Source organism: Euphorbia lathyris, chromosome 6 (genome assembly GCF_963576675.1).
Source record: "Euphorbia lathyris chromosome 6, ddEupLath1.1, whole genome shotgun sequence".
In the NCBI taxonomy this organism is placed as follows: domain Eukaryota; kingdom Viridiplantae; phylum Streptophyta; class Magnoliopsida; order Malpighiales; family Euphorbiaceae; genus Euphorbia; species Euphorbia lathyris.
The window spans coordinates 80,496,073-80,514,725 of NC_088915.1; the positions used below are offsets into that span (position 1 = coordinate 80,496,073).

General features: G+C 32.7%; 1 protein-coding gene across 1 annotated transcript; it reads right to left on the reverse strand.

The window, feature by feature from the left end:
- Positions 1–477: 477 nt before the first annotated feature.
- On the reverse strand, positions 478–12,354 carry LOC136232589 (anthocyanidin reductase ((2S)-flavan-3-ol-forming)-like). The gene is made up of 6 exons (XM_066021819.1): positions 12,113–12,354; positions 6,682–6,848; positions 5,447–5,647; positions 4,895–5,054; positions 2,370–2,583; positions 478–1,112 (listed from the first exon to the last, which is right to left on the reverse strand). Exons 1-6 carry the CDS (start codon positions 12,228–12,230, stop codon positions 971–973), a joined length of 1,002 nt encoding a protein of 333 aa, XP_065877891.1. The 5' UTR covers positions 12,231–12,354; the 3' UTR covers positions 478–970.
- Between the last annotated feature and the right edge of the window lie 6,299 nt (positions 12,355–18,653).

Here is an 18,653-nt window from a genome sequence, read left to right on the forward strand (position 1 = left end):
AATAAGTTTATCATTGTATTATTAATTAATTTATATAGATATTTTTTTAATTAGGTTTTCTATAAAAAAAATTATATCTTAATACAAGTATGAATTATTAAAATCATATGAATATTTAGTATATTTTTAATTAAAATTAAATATCAAATTTATAATAGTAATATTTTTTATATCTTATTATTAATAATAAATCTATCTTTTATATAATATTTATTTTATATGGTATTTATCATTACGTAATATATATATATAACTTTTTTATTGATTTAACATTTAACTATTTTTACTAAATCAATTAAATTGGCTTGAGTATTTAAGAGCCTTAATTGCTTAAAATAGAGATCTCTGAGTTCGAGTTATAGTGCACGTAAAAAACTTTATTTGAGAGAGAGTACATTTAAAAGTATGCGACAGATTTGAAGGTTTCAATGGCATATCCAATTCAGTTGTCATGCGATAGTCAATCAACTATAGCTATAGCCAAGAATTATGTTTTCCATGACAAAGTGAAAAAAGTGGAAATTGATTATCATTATGCTCGCAATTGTGTTCAAGAAGGCTTCATTAAGCTCACACATGTGAATACTCATCATCAACTAGTTGATATATTCACTAAATATCTCGTCATAATCACATGCTTCCTTCATTGTCCATTTGGGTCTTGTTCAAATTTCATAAGCTTCATCTTGAGGGGACGTTAGCATGATCATTTGTTTGATCATGCTTTTACAGTTCATTTCTTAATGAACATTGATCATTGTTTACTCAACCATCTGATGCATTACAAGTTCAAGGTCATCAAAAGCCTTCATAGAAAAGATTTAAAAATCACCGCAAACCATTTTATTTTCTATTGGGATTTCAAGATTACTATCATAGATTATTATATGATAATAGTAGTATATAGTAATTAATTAAAATCCCAACTACAACATTGGTTGCTAATTAGCAAATTATGCAACCAAAAAGATCAATTAAACACTCCCTTGGCTTTGAGATAATCCACAGTTTGGTCAAATATCTCTTCCACACCATACTTGAAACTAAACCCCTCTCTAATCAACTTTTCTGAAGACATTATCAACTTTGACTTGGATGGAAAATCTCCAAAACTACAATTAACCACAAATTAATTAAAATTAATCAAAATTAATCATTAAAAAAAAGTAACAACGATACAAGTACTCTTATCGTTACCAACTAAGAGTAATTATATTCCTAACGACAAGCTAAGCCAATTTCAAACATCATTAAAGAAGTACGTTATTGCACTCCATTTATGCATAATATTATCACTCATTAATAACAGATCAAAAACACGCGTACACAAGTAATATTGTATAGATTTCTATCTTGTTTGAATTCTTATCATGTGTTTTGTACGGTTATAAAAAAAAAAAACCTGAAATTTTTCTAGAGCTTATAAGTATTTCATTCTCAAACCTACTTTGGATTTGCTAAAAATACAAAACTCTTAGCTTTTTGAATCAACTAATGTGCAAATACTGCATAATACATGAACTAAAGTAAGAGGTGTTTGTTTACTCCATTTTCTCCTCTTGTTTGTCCTTTAATATTAAAAATGAGTGTTTTAAGTGTTTGGTCAGAGAACTAATGTTTGCTTTTTATACATGAAACTTTGTTTTTTCAAAAAAATAAGGGATCTCTACTTTTCCAACAGCAAACAACAACAGTAGGTAAACCAAATGGGTCTTAGTCCAACTTGATCCTTAATCATACTATATTTATAAGGGAAAACTATACAGAAATTCATCTTTTAAAAACTATTTACAACTATGTCAAGACATAATTTTGGATTATGTCAAACTAGTAAAATCAGTACTTTTAATATATTTTAAGGATTATAATTTATAAATTAGAAGTCTAGAATATATTTTCTAAGATTTATGATTTATGAATTGGAGTCTAGAGTTTTTAAATTATAGTGTAAAATCATAAAATATAGAGAATAATGACATATTAAGAATTAAGTTTGGTGATATAATTTAATTGTAATTTTTTATTTAATTATGATATTCATGTATTTTACCCTATTTATAACGCTAAAAGTAAAATTACTCTTAAGTAGACTTATTCATGGACTTGGACACCTTTTCGGCCCGCCAAGACCGGTTAAAGCCCGTTTATTCTATTGAACAGGTTTGGAATTTATAAAAATAGAATGGACCAGCTTGGCCTAGCCCGGTCTATTAATATTAAATTAACCACGATTGGGGTACCTTTAGGCAAAAACTTATTAGATCCGATCCGAACTCGACACATGAATAGATAGGTCAATGAATAGGTCTACTCTTGACCGACAATATTAGAGATATTTTTTGCACGTAATAAAAAAACTTATGACATACTCAGTTGGAACTTGATAATGAGGATATCTGTTGTTGAGGAAGATAGCAAGTTGAGGAAGAGTAGTGTTGAGACAGCAACATATATATCTACCAGAAGCTGATTCTTTCTCAGCTAAGAAAATATGGGCAAGACACACATCTTCCACATGAGTTATGGATATTGAACCAGACAACATTTGCATACCTTTCAACCCATTTATCAACATCTCATTTCCTGCCAAATAAAAAAAAATTAATTTATATCGGGAGAAAATATGTTATCCCCAATCTGATCAGAGAATGAATTTACCGTGAGATTTTTTTATTTTATTTTTTACAGTATATATAATTTTTTATTCTCAATTCAGTATTTCATAGTAAAAAATGGGTCTTCCTAATTTTGGGCTAATGCAAGCGACCACCTTACACATGCCCATCTATGGGCCTAATCTCTACTTACTTGAAAAAAAAAAAAAACTTTATATCGGGAGAAAATCTGTTATCTCCAATCTGATCAGAGAATGAATTTACCATGAGATTTTTTATTTTATTTTTTAAAGTATATATAATATATTTTTTTTCAATTCGGTATTTCATACTAAAAAAATAGGTCTTCCAAATTTTGGGCTAATGCAAGCGACCACCTTACATATGTCCATCTATGGGCCTAATCTCCGTGCTTGAAACAAGTTTTGCATTCCTCAATTTACTTAAAAATGACATTTCCACCACATTAACTTGCTTAGAATGAGTTTTTCCATCATCAACTTATTTAAACGTATAGTGGCATCTAGACCTATTTCTGAGTCCAGTTACCGACATAGTCCTGTGTCCAATGGCTTAGGCTTGGACACTAAAAAAAGGATAGTAGGTCTGGTCAATCCCAAACCCGCCTAGTTGTAGGGTAGTTTTGGAATTTATAAAAATAGAATGGATCGGCCCAACTTGCTCTCCCCTATTAATATTAACTAATTAATTTATATATTAAATATCTTTTTTATGTATGAATTTTAATTTTATTATTAAAAAGTAAATATTCCTTTTTACGTATGTTTATTCGGTTCGGTTTGAGATATTATTTTTAAATCCAAACCTACATAAATTAACAGCGGGTTAAGCTAACATTTGTTATGCAAAATCCTATTGGACCTAGTCCTGTCCCTCCCATGAACAGCAGTAGTGTGTAGAGTTAATGATATTGTCATGTGTAAATAAAAAGTTAGTTGACATGACAGTTTAAGCAAGTTAAACAGTAAAGATGTATTATCTACTCTTTTTTCTTAGGATAAAGTGTAAATTTAGTGCTAACATTTTTTAGAAAGAGCAAATTTACTCTTAATGTATGTAGAGTTGATGATATTAGCGTGTATAAATAAAAAGTTAGTTGACATGACAGTTTAAGCAAGTTAAATGGATAAAAATATATTATCTGCTCCTTTTTCTTAGGATTAAATTTAGCCCTAACGTTTTTTAGGAAGTGCAATTTTACTCTTAGTGTATGAAATGATTCAATTTTACTCTTAACATTGTTAAGCAAGATCAATTTTATCCCTACCTAATAGAAAATATAAATAGACATACTGCTATTAAATTATCACATCAAACCTTTCAAACATTAATTATGTCTAAATATTTATTTTGTTACTAACAAAGTTACAAATAACCTATCGAAATAACAATATTTAAGTCTGTCTGATCTAAGTTAATCACAAAAAAAAAAACTGCATAAAATATTTACTATGTCATTAAAACAAGTAGGCTTAATACATGTCTAGCCCCCCCAAGTTGTCCCGATATTGCAACTAACCCCCCGAACTTAGACTTGTGACAACTAACCCCCTCAACTTGCTTATTTGGAACAAATAACCCCACAAATAGGTTATTTCGGGAGTTTTTTCTGTCCTTTAGTTAATGTATCAGTAGATTAGTTAGATATAGTAACCGATATTTTGAAATCTTTTATTCCTGATGTAATATTATGTTGAATGTTTTATGGGGTTTAGGGGTTATTTGTTCTAAATAAGCAACTTGCGGAGTTATTTGTTCCAATTGAGCAATTTGAGGGTTTATTTATTCCAAATAAGCAAGTTGATGGGATTAGTTGTCACAACTCTAAGTTCGGGGGATCAGTTGCAGGATTGAGGCAACCTCGAGAGGCTGGGAAGGTATTAAGCCAAACATGTATAAACAAGTCATCAAAAAACACATATATACTTTATTTTATGGACAACCTTGTTTGGAAGATCTGATGTGATGGTCGAATAACTGTTAAATCAATCAGCTTTTGCGTATAGGTAAAATCGAACTTACTTGGAAACTTTATAGGTAAAATTGCATCATTTCATACATTAAGGTAAATTTGCACTTTTTAAACAAATGTTAGAGCGAAATTTGGACTTTATACTTTTTTTCTTTGGTAAAAGAAGTATTACTCATCCACAAATTAAAATAAAAACAAACCACAAAATCGAGGATTTACAGTGGAATTTGCAGATATTTTATCAAAAAAAAAAAATACTACATTTTGACAATTCCATAACACATACCTGTGAGCAAAGAAGTTGCAAGGTTTACACTGACAGGAACAGCATAAGTGATTGAAGAGCCAGCCATAAGAGTAGGAATCACAGTTATCAGATCAATTTTATTTTCTTCTGCAAATTTCCAAGCTGCCTTTTCTGCTAATGTCTTTGAAACTGGATAACCCTGAATTAATTAATCATAATTCTTTATATAATTAACCACACTAATCTTAGGGCTCGTTTGTTTTCAATTTTCCAAACTGTTTTTTGCCTTTTAAATCTAAACAGCTGATAAAATGTGTTTGGTAAAAATTCAAAACAGCTGATTTTTACAGAAAAATCAACTAAGATTACTGTGTTCCTGTTTGCTGGTTGCCTTTGGAAAAGACTGATTTTCCAAGAAGCAGAGATTCTCTGTTTTTATAAAAAGCTAACTTTCAGCGGTAAAAGGCAAACAGGAGGTGAAAAGTAGGTAAACAAACACCCTCTAATATCTACTACATATCAGTAACAGCTAACAGCAACAAGTGAAACAGACGAAACCTTAATTAATTTTAATTTTAAGATGTTAATTACCCAAGTGGGAGGCTTCTGAGAAGTCAAGAAGTCAACATCTGTCCAGTTTTGTTCATCCATGATCAAGCCTGTTCCATGAAGTTTATTGATGGATACAGTTGCAGCTGAAGAAGTAAGTATTACTCTTTTCACTGTTTTTGCATTAACACATGATTTCAGAACATTCTCCACTCCTTTGATTGCTGGTTTTATCATGTCGTTCTGTATTTTCAACGAATAACGAGATCAATTTCGGGTTTAATTTTAATTTATATAAATTCGGGAATTTTTCCAGGGGATTCTGGGATAAAATGTCTCTCATTCCAAATAATTCAGTGATTCACCGTCCCCATCAATTTAAATTCCCACGAGTTTCGGAAAATTCCCACGTCATTGCAATCATTGGTGTACAATGAAATTCTATATTATGAGAATTCAAAGTAGGTTATTTTATTTCGAACTCTCAACCAATGAATAAGAATAAGCATTTGTGTGGGCCCCCTGTTAAATTGACCACACGCATAATTTTTAAAATGTATTATCGAATTCACACAAATAGTGTATTTTTTATTGGTTGAGAATTCCAAATGCTTACTTGGAACTCTCCTAGTATCAATTTCTAATTCTAAACACCAATTTTGGAAATAAAGAAATCGATACACCGATGTGAGGGGTTAAACGCACCATAGGTCATTGTACTTATATGGTTGTCTCAAAATGGTTACCCAACTTCAATTTGTCTCAATAAAATCATTCAATTTTTAGTTTTGTCTCAATTAGATCACTCTAGCGATTTTAATGATTAAAAAACATCAGAATGATAAATAGGTGACATGTCAGCATAAGTCTACTCATATCTCTGACCAAAACGACACATGACATCTACGTATGTGCCATGTCACTATCACGTGTCGGTTATTTTTATGAAAAAAAAAAATTTAGTCTTTTTTTCATAAAAATAAGCGACACATGGCTGTCACATTTCGCTTCGGTCAAAGATCTGAGTTGGCTCATGTTGACGTGTCACCCATGTCATTATTTCGATGCCTTTTAACCATTGATATTAGACATTTATTACTAAACTCGACGATAAAGTTGTTGGGTTATTTAGAGCCATATTTTTTTATGGAACTACTGTTTTCGGTTTTCCAAATTACTAATCTCTCTCTAAACAATCTCTTTCTCTCCAAGAAAAAAAAACACCTAACCGATCTCAAAACTAAAAACTTCAAATAATTGAGGATGTAATTAAGTACCTCTGGATCTTGAGAATCAAAATGAACTGGAGTTGCAACATGGAAAACTATGTCACAACCTGTAATCGGAGCTTTCAAACTTTCTTCATCGGTCAAATCTGCTGCAAATATTTTCAAGTCCCCCAAACTTTGTAGTTGTTGAAGGTGAGATGTTTTCTTGTGATTATCTACATATATGGAATGGAATCAGTTGATGAGTCTTGAATTTAGATTTGGGGGGCTAATTTGAACCATGCATTAGGGGGCTACAAGGGGCCGAATTACTGATAATCAAGGATGGAGCCGATGGCCGGTGGCCGGAAGGCTCCGACCCCCAGGCCATGGGCGGGCTCCGCCCCTAAATGGAATATCTATTCACAATTAGATTATTTTTCTTACTAATTCTTTAAAAAAAAATGTCATTTAAATTATGTACCTAATATTACTCATCAGGTCCGTTTAGATCCGTATCTAATGAATCAAGTTTGTATAAAGACAAATTTTATTAGATCCAACTAACTTTTTTTTTTTTTTGCAGAACTTAAAATTACAAAAATAGTACAAGTCAGCCCGATCTATTAGCATCTTCATTATATAATAAACCGCTCGTTTTATATATATATATATATATATATGTCTTCTATGGTTACTTTGTTTTTGACAAAGTAATTCTTACTTTGTGTTTTTCACCATTGGATGATGGGGTGTAAAATCCATCTAATGGTGAAAACATACAAAGTAAGGCTTACGTTGTTAAAAATAAAGTAAGCAGGGCCGGCTCCAGGGGGAGGCCACCTAGGCGGCCGCCTAGGGCCTCCGACTTACGGGGGCCTCCGATCGGAAGTTTTTTCAAATTTGATAATTATTAAAATTGAAATGGTTAAAAATATATAGACTTGGAAATATAACAAGATATATAGCTAGGCTAAATGGTAAAGACATAGTGGAGTTATTTGTGAGGGTGTGAGTTCAATTCTCAGAATTGTATGTTTTGATTCTCATTTTCCATTTTATTTTATTCCCGATTTTTTTTAGTAATAATAAGAAGAATATGTTTCTTATTAGTATATAAAGTTCTTTTCTCTTTATTTTTCACGTGTTTTGTTATTATTATTATTATTATTATATAATTTTAATAATTATGTTTTATAATTTTAGTTTTTTCCTTAAACCAAAATGTTAATATATATTCAATCTAAAATTGACTAATATATATTGATTTACTTGTTACAATATATTTTAGGACACAATTAATATTCACTAATTTACTTATGCTATTGAGTTAATTACATATAAGAGTTAATTACATAACAACTTGTATCGATCAAATTTTTTATGGTGAGTATTTTTACAAAATCAAAATGAAAATTATAATTTAGTAGGACAACAATTTATAAGAAGGTCCGAATATTGATGGACCACCGCAAAACGTTATGGACCACCGCAAATCATTTCTTATCCTTAAAAATAATATATTTTTTTGGGCTTATATGGAATGAGCTCGGTATTCGAGTTTTATGACGCGATTTAATAAAAAGTATTTTTTTGTAATATAACATATTGAGTTAATTACATAACAATCTGGACCGATCAAATTTTTTATACTGAATATTTTTACAAATTCAAAATGAAAATTATAATCTAGTAGGACAATAAATCATAAAAAGGCTCTAAGGACCGGTCCTGAACATAGGTCATGAGTGCGATCGCCTAGGACCTGAGCCAAAATGATCTCAAATTGTTTTTTACTGTATATATAGTAATTTTTTTAAATTGCCAAATAATATGATATTTTAGATCTAAAATATGTCCAAATTTTTATTTGGAACTTTTAAGTACAATTTTTTTTATTAAGGGTTTCTTTATTAGACCTATAAAAAAAATCAGGACCAGCTCTGCCTAGGGCCTCTAAAATACTGGAGCCGGCCCTGAAAGTAAGCATAGTCTAACCCTATATATATATATATTTTCATCATCATGTTAGTACTATGAAAATCAAAATTGATCAACCGATTGATCAAATGTGTTTTGCTTTTGCTGGCAGCAAAAAGTAATAAAAAATTTACTCAAAAATATAAAAATAAACCATGTGATTTAGATAATTTTCAAACATAAATGAAGTGGTTTAAAAGTTTGCAAATTGGTACCTTATGGTTTATTCCGTTAGCAAAGACAGTTCAAACTGACTAACAGTGTTAAAAAAAAAATTCAAAAGTCAAAACCTATTTTTTATCTTTATATTTATTTATTTTATAAATTAACTCCCTTATTATCTAATTATCACAAATAAACCACAAAACAAAAACAAAATATCAAATTCACCATCTCCTCCTTCCCTCACATCTCTTTTTAATTTATTTTCATTTTCTTTCTTTCTAAACATGCTCACTCTCCCTCTCTATTCTTTCTCTCCAAAAATACCTGTAAAAATAGATTATGCTATAAGTGTACAGGATAATTTGTTCCGAACTTAAAGTTTTTCACTTCATCCTAGCGGTAATTGAAACTGACACGAAAACACGATTTACAGAGACAACCCGACTGACATGAAAACACGATTTACAGAGACAACCGGATTAACACGACACGATTGATATGGAAATCATTTTTCTAGCATTTATAACATATAAAACCATGTGGAACATATATTGGAGATAATATGATTTTGATACGAATCACGAGATCGCCACCTAACTGCATATATAGACAATTGCAGCAAATACTATGTGAGATTGATTCTGAAAATCTCAACTGCCATATAAAATGTTATAAATTTTCAACCACCTAGTAGACTCATGCTCTTGGTCGTACCTCATCTAGTTGTATTTCAATGTCATACAGTTTTACATTTAAGATAAGATAGCAAAATAACTGTACAAATTTATTTTTTTGGAGGGCTAATTTATAAAATAGTATAATTTTAAGTTTTAAGGTTTTTCAAAATGGGCAATTAAAATCTTACTAATAAAAATTTCGGTTAATTATATATAGATGTCATGTAGTTTCGTCGATTTGTGGATGACTATATGTGGTATTTTATTTTTTTTTTAAAACACAACTATGTGGTTTGTAAAATTTTGGATTTGGGTTCACTTTGTCAGAATTTGGCCGATAATGATATCGAAATGAAAATTTTCAAGAGTTAAATGATATTTTAAGCTACTTTAATTCTTCAATTTTTTAGGTTTGAGGTCATTTAGGTGTTGTTTCTTATGAGAGAAAAAGTTATTACTTAGAGAGAGAAAACTCCAGAAATTATGATTTTGAAAAATTAAAAATATGGTTCCATATTAAATATGATATTAAACAACTTTAATTCTTAAAATTGTTTATTTTAAAGTCGTTATCGGCAAAATTTGGCAAAGTAGAAAAATACAAATTTTTACAAACACAAGATTGTGTTTGCCGAAAAAATACCACAGAAATTAGGGATGAGCATGATCCGATTCGATTCAAAAACCAAACCAAATCAAATAGGACCAAACTAAACAACTTCTTTTTTTTATAAACCGAACCAAACCAAATTTTAATTTGGTTCGATCTGGACCGAACCGAAACAGGTAGGTCTGATTCGATTTGGTTCATGTCAGAACCAAACAAAAATCCTCTAAATAATTCAATTTCACTTTTTTTTTTTTCATTTGTTCATTTTTTTTCAACATTTTGTATCTTATAGGAGAAAATAAATTCATCTCCACACTCTATTTAAAAAATAAAATATATTGTCTATGGTACCATTTGGACAATAAAAATTCAAAAAATTTCACCAAATTTTATAAATATTAATCTTCAATTCTATTATTAAATCATAAAAAAATATGATTTTTTTAAATGAACTGATATGTAATTGGTGCAGAATAAAGAACAAAATATCTGTGTTTTATAATAATGTCTGAAATTTGACCAAACTTGCTAGCGTTGGGGGTAGAATTGCTCTTAACCGTCAACATTAGAGGTAAAACGTTAGGGGTAAAATTGCTCCTAGTTGTAAACGTTAGGAGAATTTTTACACATTATCCATTATAACAATAAAATTGACATAAATGACGAGGAATGGGCGAATTTGAGTTTCAAAATTGACATACCGATCCCTTCAATCAAAATAGGTGTGTGGGTGTGAGGAATAAAGGATATGGCTAAAATAAACCACTTGACACCCAACACGGATCACCATCCATCACCAAACCAAAAACCGAATTGAATTACAGTTTAGTTCGGTTTTTCGATTTAGTTTTTCAATTTTTGGTTTTTGGTTCGATTTTGCTCATCTCTAACCACATATACCGATCTGTAAATCGATGAAACCATATGATATCTATATGTAATTAATCCTAAAAATTTATTCATTAAATATTGTTGTTAAGTGGGGGCATAAATTCTAAAGATGAGTATAGGTATGGCACAATACTGTGACCTTATTACCCATGTGCTTACCCCATCATTTGGGGAGTCTTTTCTCCCACTCTTTATATTTCAGCTTTAAACAAAGATTGAAACTTTAAGCCATTCACAGTCCGGCGGAGCCAGTCCCAAGTTCGGGGACGGAGCCCTCTAACCACCGGCTCCACCCTTGAATAACAGTTAGATCGCCTCTTATATCCCTCTAAAGATGCATAAATTATGTTACCATTACTTTTAACGGGTTCTTCATTTTCATAATATCTCTAAACTCATTTTTATTATATCTGTTTAAAAAAAAAAAAAATTCTTACTTTTGATACTCAAATGACTTAATTTCAGAAATAAAATTTAATTTATGAAAAATATAAAAAAATTTAAACTAAAAATATAAAAATGCTATCATTTTTAAGAAATTAGCATTTAACATAGAAAAATAAATATGTCACTCTTTTCATATTGGTATTTTTAATTTTTTAGCGGACACACCAAAACAATAAAGTTTCATAGTACTGGAGGTTGAATTTTGTTCCCAGAGCGATAGTACTAGACTTTGAAAAATTACTCAAACCCGCATGGTTAAAATTAGCCACTCAAATATGAATTTCTAGCTCCGCCACGGTTCACAGTACCTTAAGAATTATAACAGAATTATTAGGTATTGCTTTATTTAATTCTACATTGTTTTACTAAAGGAGTATAACTCAATTCATACATTTCTAATTTCAGATCAAACTCATCCTCTTATAAAAAAAGTATCGGAAAAAGAAAAATTCTTCATCGTTTCTGATATTGATTGATCAAAGATGAAACCTTTTTCCTACCGACATACGAAAATTTAGCTTCTCACACCGGTGATTGAATCACCCGATCCCCGGTATGTTAAACCTGATGATTCAATAACCGGGTTCTATTCATTTAAAACCGGTGTTTTCGCTAAGATTTTGTACTCCCACTCGATATCAATGGGATCAAGGATACTTCCAGCAAGAAATATATCGAAGAGTTAGTACCGGGTTAGCCGAAAATAATAAGAAAGAGAAAGAAAAAAGACCTGGGTCCCTGACAGTAGTATGAACAGCATAGCCTTTTTGAAGAAGCAATTTGACAAGCAAAGATGCAACGAACCCAGTTCCACCAATTACACATCCTCTCTTTTTTTGTGTTTCCATCTTTTTAATTTCTATGAAATTGAATTTTTGGGTTTTATTAGTACCAAATGGGAATTTAAATATAAGATAGTTTGATTCAGCTACCTCCTTAAGGAAGAAGGTAAGCACGTGGTTTATTTTCAGTTTAGTCCTTGCCAAATAGTCAAAAACTCTTGTCATTGTTGCCTTATTTATGTCTTATTAATGTTTTCAGCAACCTACTGCAGAGGGAGATTTTGATAAAATAATCATGTGTATAAATTATTATTTTTTTGTACAACAACATCTTTAGTGGTTGAGAGCATGCCACGTCATTATTTCTAACTACTACTTTTAATTAAAACATGTCAATAAAAAGAGAAAAAAATATCTCTAATAAGCTTTTGTTTTACCTCTTGAAAAAAAACTGTTTTTTTACAAAAAAAAAAAAAAAAAATATATATATATATATATATATGGATTTTCTGCTTTTGTAACGGGTTACTTTTAAAATATAAATGATAAACATAAAATCAATAACCAAATAAAAGGGTAAATTACATACATGGTGTATAACATTTATCCGTAATCACACTTTGGTGTACAACCAAAATTTTGTCACACTAAACTGTACAACCTTTTAGTGACCTCTCACTAAAGTGTACAGCAGGTAAAAATGACCGGTTAATGCTCAGTCAACGCGCCACCTCAGCTTTGACCGGTCAAAAAGTCAAAAAAATTCAACCACTTAATATAAAATTACTTCTATACTCATATCTCTCCATATCTTCATCTTCTTCCTTCTATTTCTTTTTCTCTCTTCAAATTTCTTTCTCTCTCTAACCTCTCTCTTTGAATTTCTTTATCTCTCTAACCTCTCTCACTAAAATCAATACCATCAAATCTTTGTAGGAAACTTTAAATTTCTTTCTCTCTCTAACCTCTCTCTTCAAATTTTTCTCTCTCTAACCTCTCTCTCTATAATGGCAGGTTCGGAACTGAACCAAAAACATAACTATCATTTGGCGGATATGTTCAGAGGGAATCGGGTTAATACACCGAGTCTTGACTCGGAAGTTGTCAATTAGCGTAGAGAAGTTATTGTCAAGTTTAGAGAAGACGGTGGCTGCGGTGGTCGGCGCTGGAGATTGGGGAGGAGTTTGCAGGCGAAAAGATGAGGTCCATGAAGCTGATAGGTAGCCGATGGTGTAGCCTAATAAAGCAAGGATGACGTAGGTCGTCGGAGAAGGGGATAGTCTAAATGAGAATTTTGATTTCATGTTAAGTTTAGTTTGAAGAAGAAGAAGTTGATTAAGCGGTGGGCTGGTATTTAATTTGGATTTCATGAAAAGTCCACACATGGATTAACAATTAATAAATTGACATCCTTTTCTCATTTCCATTTTTTAAATGTTATGATATTTTTTATTAATTGGATGAGGTGAATCTGCTCATTCCTTTGTAGTGTTTTTTATTTTATTTTTTGTCAAATCATTTTATTTGTAGGTGAAAGATCGAAATAATATTGTTAACTATGGTATAACCTTAAATTAAGGAATTTATTTATTTGACAAACGCCATATGAGAGTTTAGCAGATGAGATATATAATATAGTTTTGGGAAATAATTCAATATATAATTTAGGGATAGAAAAGTAGCAGTTTTTTGCGCAACAATTAATCAAGACTGATCCAATTTAGAGAGAGAAATTTGATAGTTTTTTGGGTAACAATTAATGATAGTTATGTTTTTGGCTCAGTTCTGAACCTGTCATTATGGAGAGAGATGTTAGAGAGAGAAATTTGAAGAAAGAGGTTAGAGAGAGAAAGAAATTTAAAGTTTCCTATAAAGATTTGATGGTATTGATTTTAGTGAGAGAGGTTAGAGAGATAAAGAAATTCAAAGAGAGAGGTTAGAGAGATAATGAAATTCAAAGAGAGAGGTTAGAGAGAGAAAGAAATTTGAAGAGAGAGAAAGAAATAGAAGGAAGAAGATGAAGATAAGGAGAGATATGGGTATAGAAGTAATTTTATATTAAGTAGTTGAATTTTTTTGACTTTTTGACCAGTCAAAGCTGAGGTGGCGCGTTGACTGAGCATTGACCGGTCATTTTTACCTGCTGTACACTTTAGTGGGAGGTCACTAAAAGGTTGTACAGTTTAGTGTGACAAAATTTTGGTTGTAAACCAAAGTGTGATTACGGGTAAAGGTTGTACACCACGTATGTAATTTACCCCCAAATAAAATAAAACTCTCCATTTTGAAGTAAAAAACAATCAAAAGCATGAAAATAAGCAACCAAACATCCTCTTAGGCTCTGTTCTTTTTGACTTAATTTCGGTATAAAAAAATTCAGTTCAGTTCAGCAGCATTCAGTTCAGTTCAATTAATTTAATTTCAGTAATTATCATTATTTATTATAATTATCATTATTTATATAGTATTTTTTTTTTTGGTAGGAACATGAAAGAAAAAACAAAACAAAACCTAACCTGGGATTAGCCTCGGGAAGCTAACCCCCACCACGTCGTCCAAAATGAGCGAAGAAAGAAACGCCGGAGGAGTAGAATAGGTTGTAATCCCCCACAACTCTTCATGACCAGCAGCCGCCAGACGATTCGCCACTCGGTTCTGCTCTCTAAAGACATGGCTGAAACTGATAGAAACAAAGGAAGAGCATATTCTCTTGATAACTTTAATCAAATTTTGACTATTTAAGCAAATAGCTTTACTGCTGGAGATCATGTTAATAGCCTCCAGATTATCAAACTCCACCAGCAGCTTTTCCACACCCAGCCTCTTAGCAAGACTAAGGCCAGACAAAATGCCCCAAAGCTCAGCTGAAAAGGACGTACCCAAGCCAAGATTTTGAGAATACCCAAACAACCAAGCACCCCCATCATCTCTTAAGACTCCCCCCGCAGCAATCTTACCATCAACTAGGCAAGAGCCATCAGTATTTAGTTTCACCATTCCTTCCCTAGGTCTTTTCCAGCAAAGGAGGTGAGTAGCCTTCCTCTGGGTGTATTTAACAAGAGAATCCTCTTTAAAACTATCAATAATATAATATAATTTCTTGGCGAAGAACTCAACCAAGTTCGGGATAATAACTGCTTCAGCTCCAAATAGCTCCTTATTTCTCCAATTCCAAATCTGGTGGCAGATAATAGCAAAGAAAATCCCACTATGCTCCAGGTTATCCAGCAACTTCCCTCTAACACCATCAGCAAACCAGTCAAGATTGGAGTGGGAAAAGAAGGCAGCACACATGTGGTTAGGGAGAACTTTCCTCCACACCTCTTTACTTCTAGTACAATCTCTCAAAGCATGGCAGATGGTTACTCATGCCCTCTACATCTACTACACTCACCAGACTCCACCAGATGGCGCCTTTTCCTATCTGAATTAGTTAGCAATCTATCTTTAATACCAAGCCATAAGAAGCTTCTAATTCTGTAAGGAACTTTAAGGGCCCATATAAACTTCCAAATATCCGAGTGAGGACCCTCCTCATTATGGCTAAAGGCTTCAAAGACAGATTTACAAGTATAGGCACCATTGTTAGTCAAAGCCCAACAATGAGTATCCCTATCCTCCTCCTTACTACTAATCTTTACACTTCTAAGTCTCAGAAGGGTATTCACACTTAAAAATGATTCAAACTTTGACCAAATCCAGTCTCCTTCAGAATCCACCACATCAGCAATCTTCCAGTGGCGAATATTAACAGGGGGCGGGGAATTGCAAACCTCTAATAAAGAATTATCACCAAGCCACTTGTCATTCCAGAAGCTGATAGACTTACCATTACCCACAGCCCAACCAATCCCAGAATAGAATTCTGAGAAAACAGGGCTGAGGACTTTCCAGAGAAAAGAACAATTTAAAACTTTTTCTTTAGGACCTCCAAAAATCCTGTCTTTTCTATACTTCCCGCATAATAAGCGAACCCAAAGGGAAGAAGGAAGTTGCCACATCCTCCAAAGGAGTTTCATTAATAACACTTTGTTATTATCTTTAGCTTGTCTTATCCCCAGCCCCCCTATGTTTTTAGGTTTACAAACCTCCCCCCAAGGAACAAGATGGATTTTCTTGCTCCCTTCAGAGTTCCCCCAAAGAAACTGCCGATTAATTTTATCTAGATCATTAAGGACAGGCTCAGGCAGTCTACAAGCTTGCATAACATGGTTAGGAACCGCGCAATTGACTAATTGAATAAGAGTTAAACGGCCAGTAAGAGACAAAGTTTTAGCTTTCCAACTTGCACACTTGCTAGAAGTTTTATCAAGAGTCTCTTTAAATGAGGCTTTGGATACTCTATCACTATGGAGGGGGATCCCGAGATACTTACCCAAAGAATTGGTTAAAGGAATACCAGAAATATCACTCAACTCTTTGCAAGTACTCTTACTCATATTTTTAGAGCACAACATCCTGGATTTTTGGATATTGAGCTTTTGACCAGAAACAGTTAATAATGTTCATAACCACACTAATTTGCTCCTTATTCCCTTCCACAAATATCATGACATCATCAGCAAAGAATAAGTGAGTAATAGCGGGATAGAATCTATTGATGGACACCGGATAAAAAGTCCCATTATCAACTGCCTCTTGAATTAGGTGAGTCAACCTTTCCATAGCAATAACAAAAAGAAATGGGCTCATAGGATCACCTTGACGGATCCCCCGGGAAGGAGAGAACTCCTCCGACATATCACCATTAATCAAAACCTGAAAAGTAGGAGAAGAAATGCAAACCTCAATAAGGCTCCTCCAACTATCCGGGATACCCGCTCTCTTCAAACTATCAAGCAGAAAGCTCCAATTAAGGCGATCATAAGCTTTTTCTAGATCCAGCTTAAGAGCCACAATACCCCTCTTACCCTTCTTGATCTTCATAGAATGAACCATCTCCTGGGCAATAACCACATTATCCATCATCTGTCTACCAGGGACAAAACTGCCTTGGTTCTGACTGACAATATCAGGAAGAATGCAACGGAGTCTATTTGCCACCATTTTGGTAATAGCTTTATACAAAACATTGCAAAGACTAATAGGCCTCATTTGAAAGAAAGAAGAAGGACTATCCACTTTCGGAATCAGAACCAGAAGTGTTTTATTAACAAGCCTAATATCCTTAGGATTCCTAAACACACCTTCAATAAACTTATAGATACCTTCTTTCGCAGTCTCCCAATGTTTATGATAAAAGCCAGCATGGATGCCATCAATCCCAGGAGCTTTAGTGGCTCCCATACTAAAGACCGCCTGATCAATCTCATCTTTATGAAAAGGTTGGAAAGCTTTCAGAAACATATCCTCCCCTATCCTGGGGAAAGTGGTACTAGACAGAGCTTTATCCAGATCCACAATCTCTTCTTTGAATAAATCTTTATAGAAGGTCAGGGCCAAATGACGAATATCTTCATCATCATAGACCCAATCACCATTCAGATCTTTAATAGCATCAATTCTATTTCTCTGTCTTCTGATAATAGTAGAAGGATTGAAATACCTGGTATTTCGATCCCCATCTTTAATCCAAGCTTTTCTTGACTTCTGAAACCAGAGTAACTCTTCCTGCCTGAGCACAGGTTCCAGCTCCTTCTAAAGAGTTCTAAGAAGACCATCCAAACTATGATCAAATCTAGCCTCCAAACATTGATGAATGCCCTCAATTCTACTCAGTAATTTGTTCTTTCTCCTAATAATATGTCCAAAGACATTTTTATTCCACCCCAGAACATTCTTTCTAAAGCCCTCTGCTGCTTGTAAGACATTAGAATGAGGTTTCCAATTCTCTTTAACAAAGTTTTTAAACTCAGGATGAGATTCCCAAGCCACCTGATACCTAAAAGGTCTATTCCCCCTAGAGCGATGTCCTCTCACCAGCCTAACTAAAATAGGACAATGATCCGAGTGTCTGAAGGGAAGATTTAAGACAGACACTTCAGGAAACCTTGCTTGAGCCGACATGTTAGCATAAACTTTATCAAGACGAATAAACGTACTATTTCGCTTCCAAGTAAACTTATGACCCGCAACCCCAAGATCAAAAAGCCCACACAAATCCATACTTTGCTTATGATTGAGGCACCGATTAACATAGTCCCCCTCTCTGATCACTCATAAGAGCAATATCATTAAAATCACCAGCCACAAACCAAGACTCAGTCATACTAACACTCATAGAATAAAGAACCTCCCAAAGCCGTTTCCGATTAGCCAAGACAGGATCAGCGTAAACAAAGGTAATAAAGAAAGGATTATTACCAGGAAAACTTACTTTACTATGAATAAACTGTTTATCCATACTAACAATATCAAAATGAACACGATCTGGCTTCCAAAAAAGCCAAATCCCTCCAGCCCGGCCAGTAGCCTCCGATCTAACACAACTCCAATTCCTAAACTTTTTAACCACCTCATCTGCTTTAACTCCACTAAGCTTAGTTTCCA

Coding starts and splice junctions, on each gene's coding strand:
- LOC136232589 (XM_066021819.1), bottom strand. CDS start 12,230: ATGGAAACACAAAAAAAGAGAGGATGTGTAATTGGTGGAACTGGGTTC. Junction 5,055..5,446: donor CTCAGAAGCCTCCCACTTGG/GTAATTAACATC, acceptor TAATTAATTCAG/GGTTATCCAGTTTCAAAGAC. Junction 2,584..4,894: donor TGCAACTTCTTTGCTCACAG/GTATGTGTTATG, acceptor TTTATTTGGCAG/GAAATGAGATGTTGATAAAT.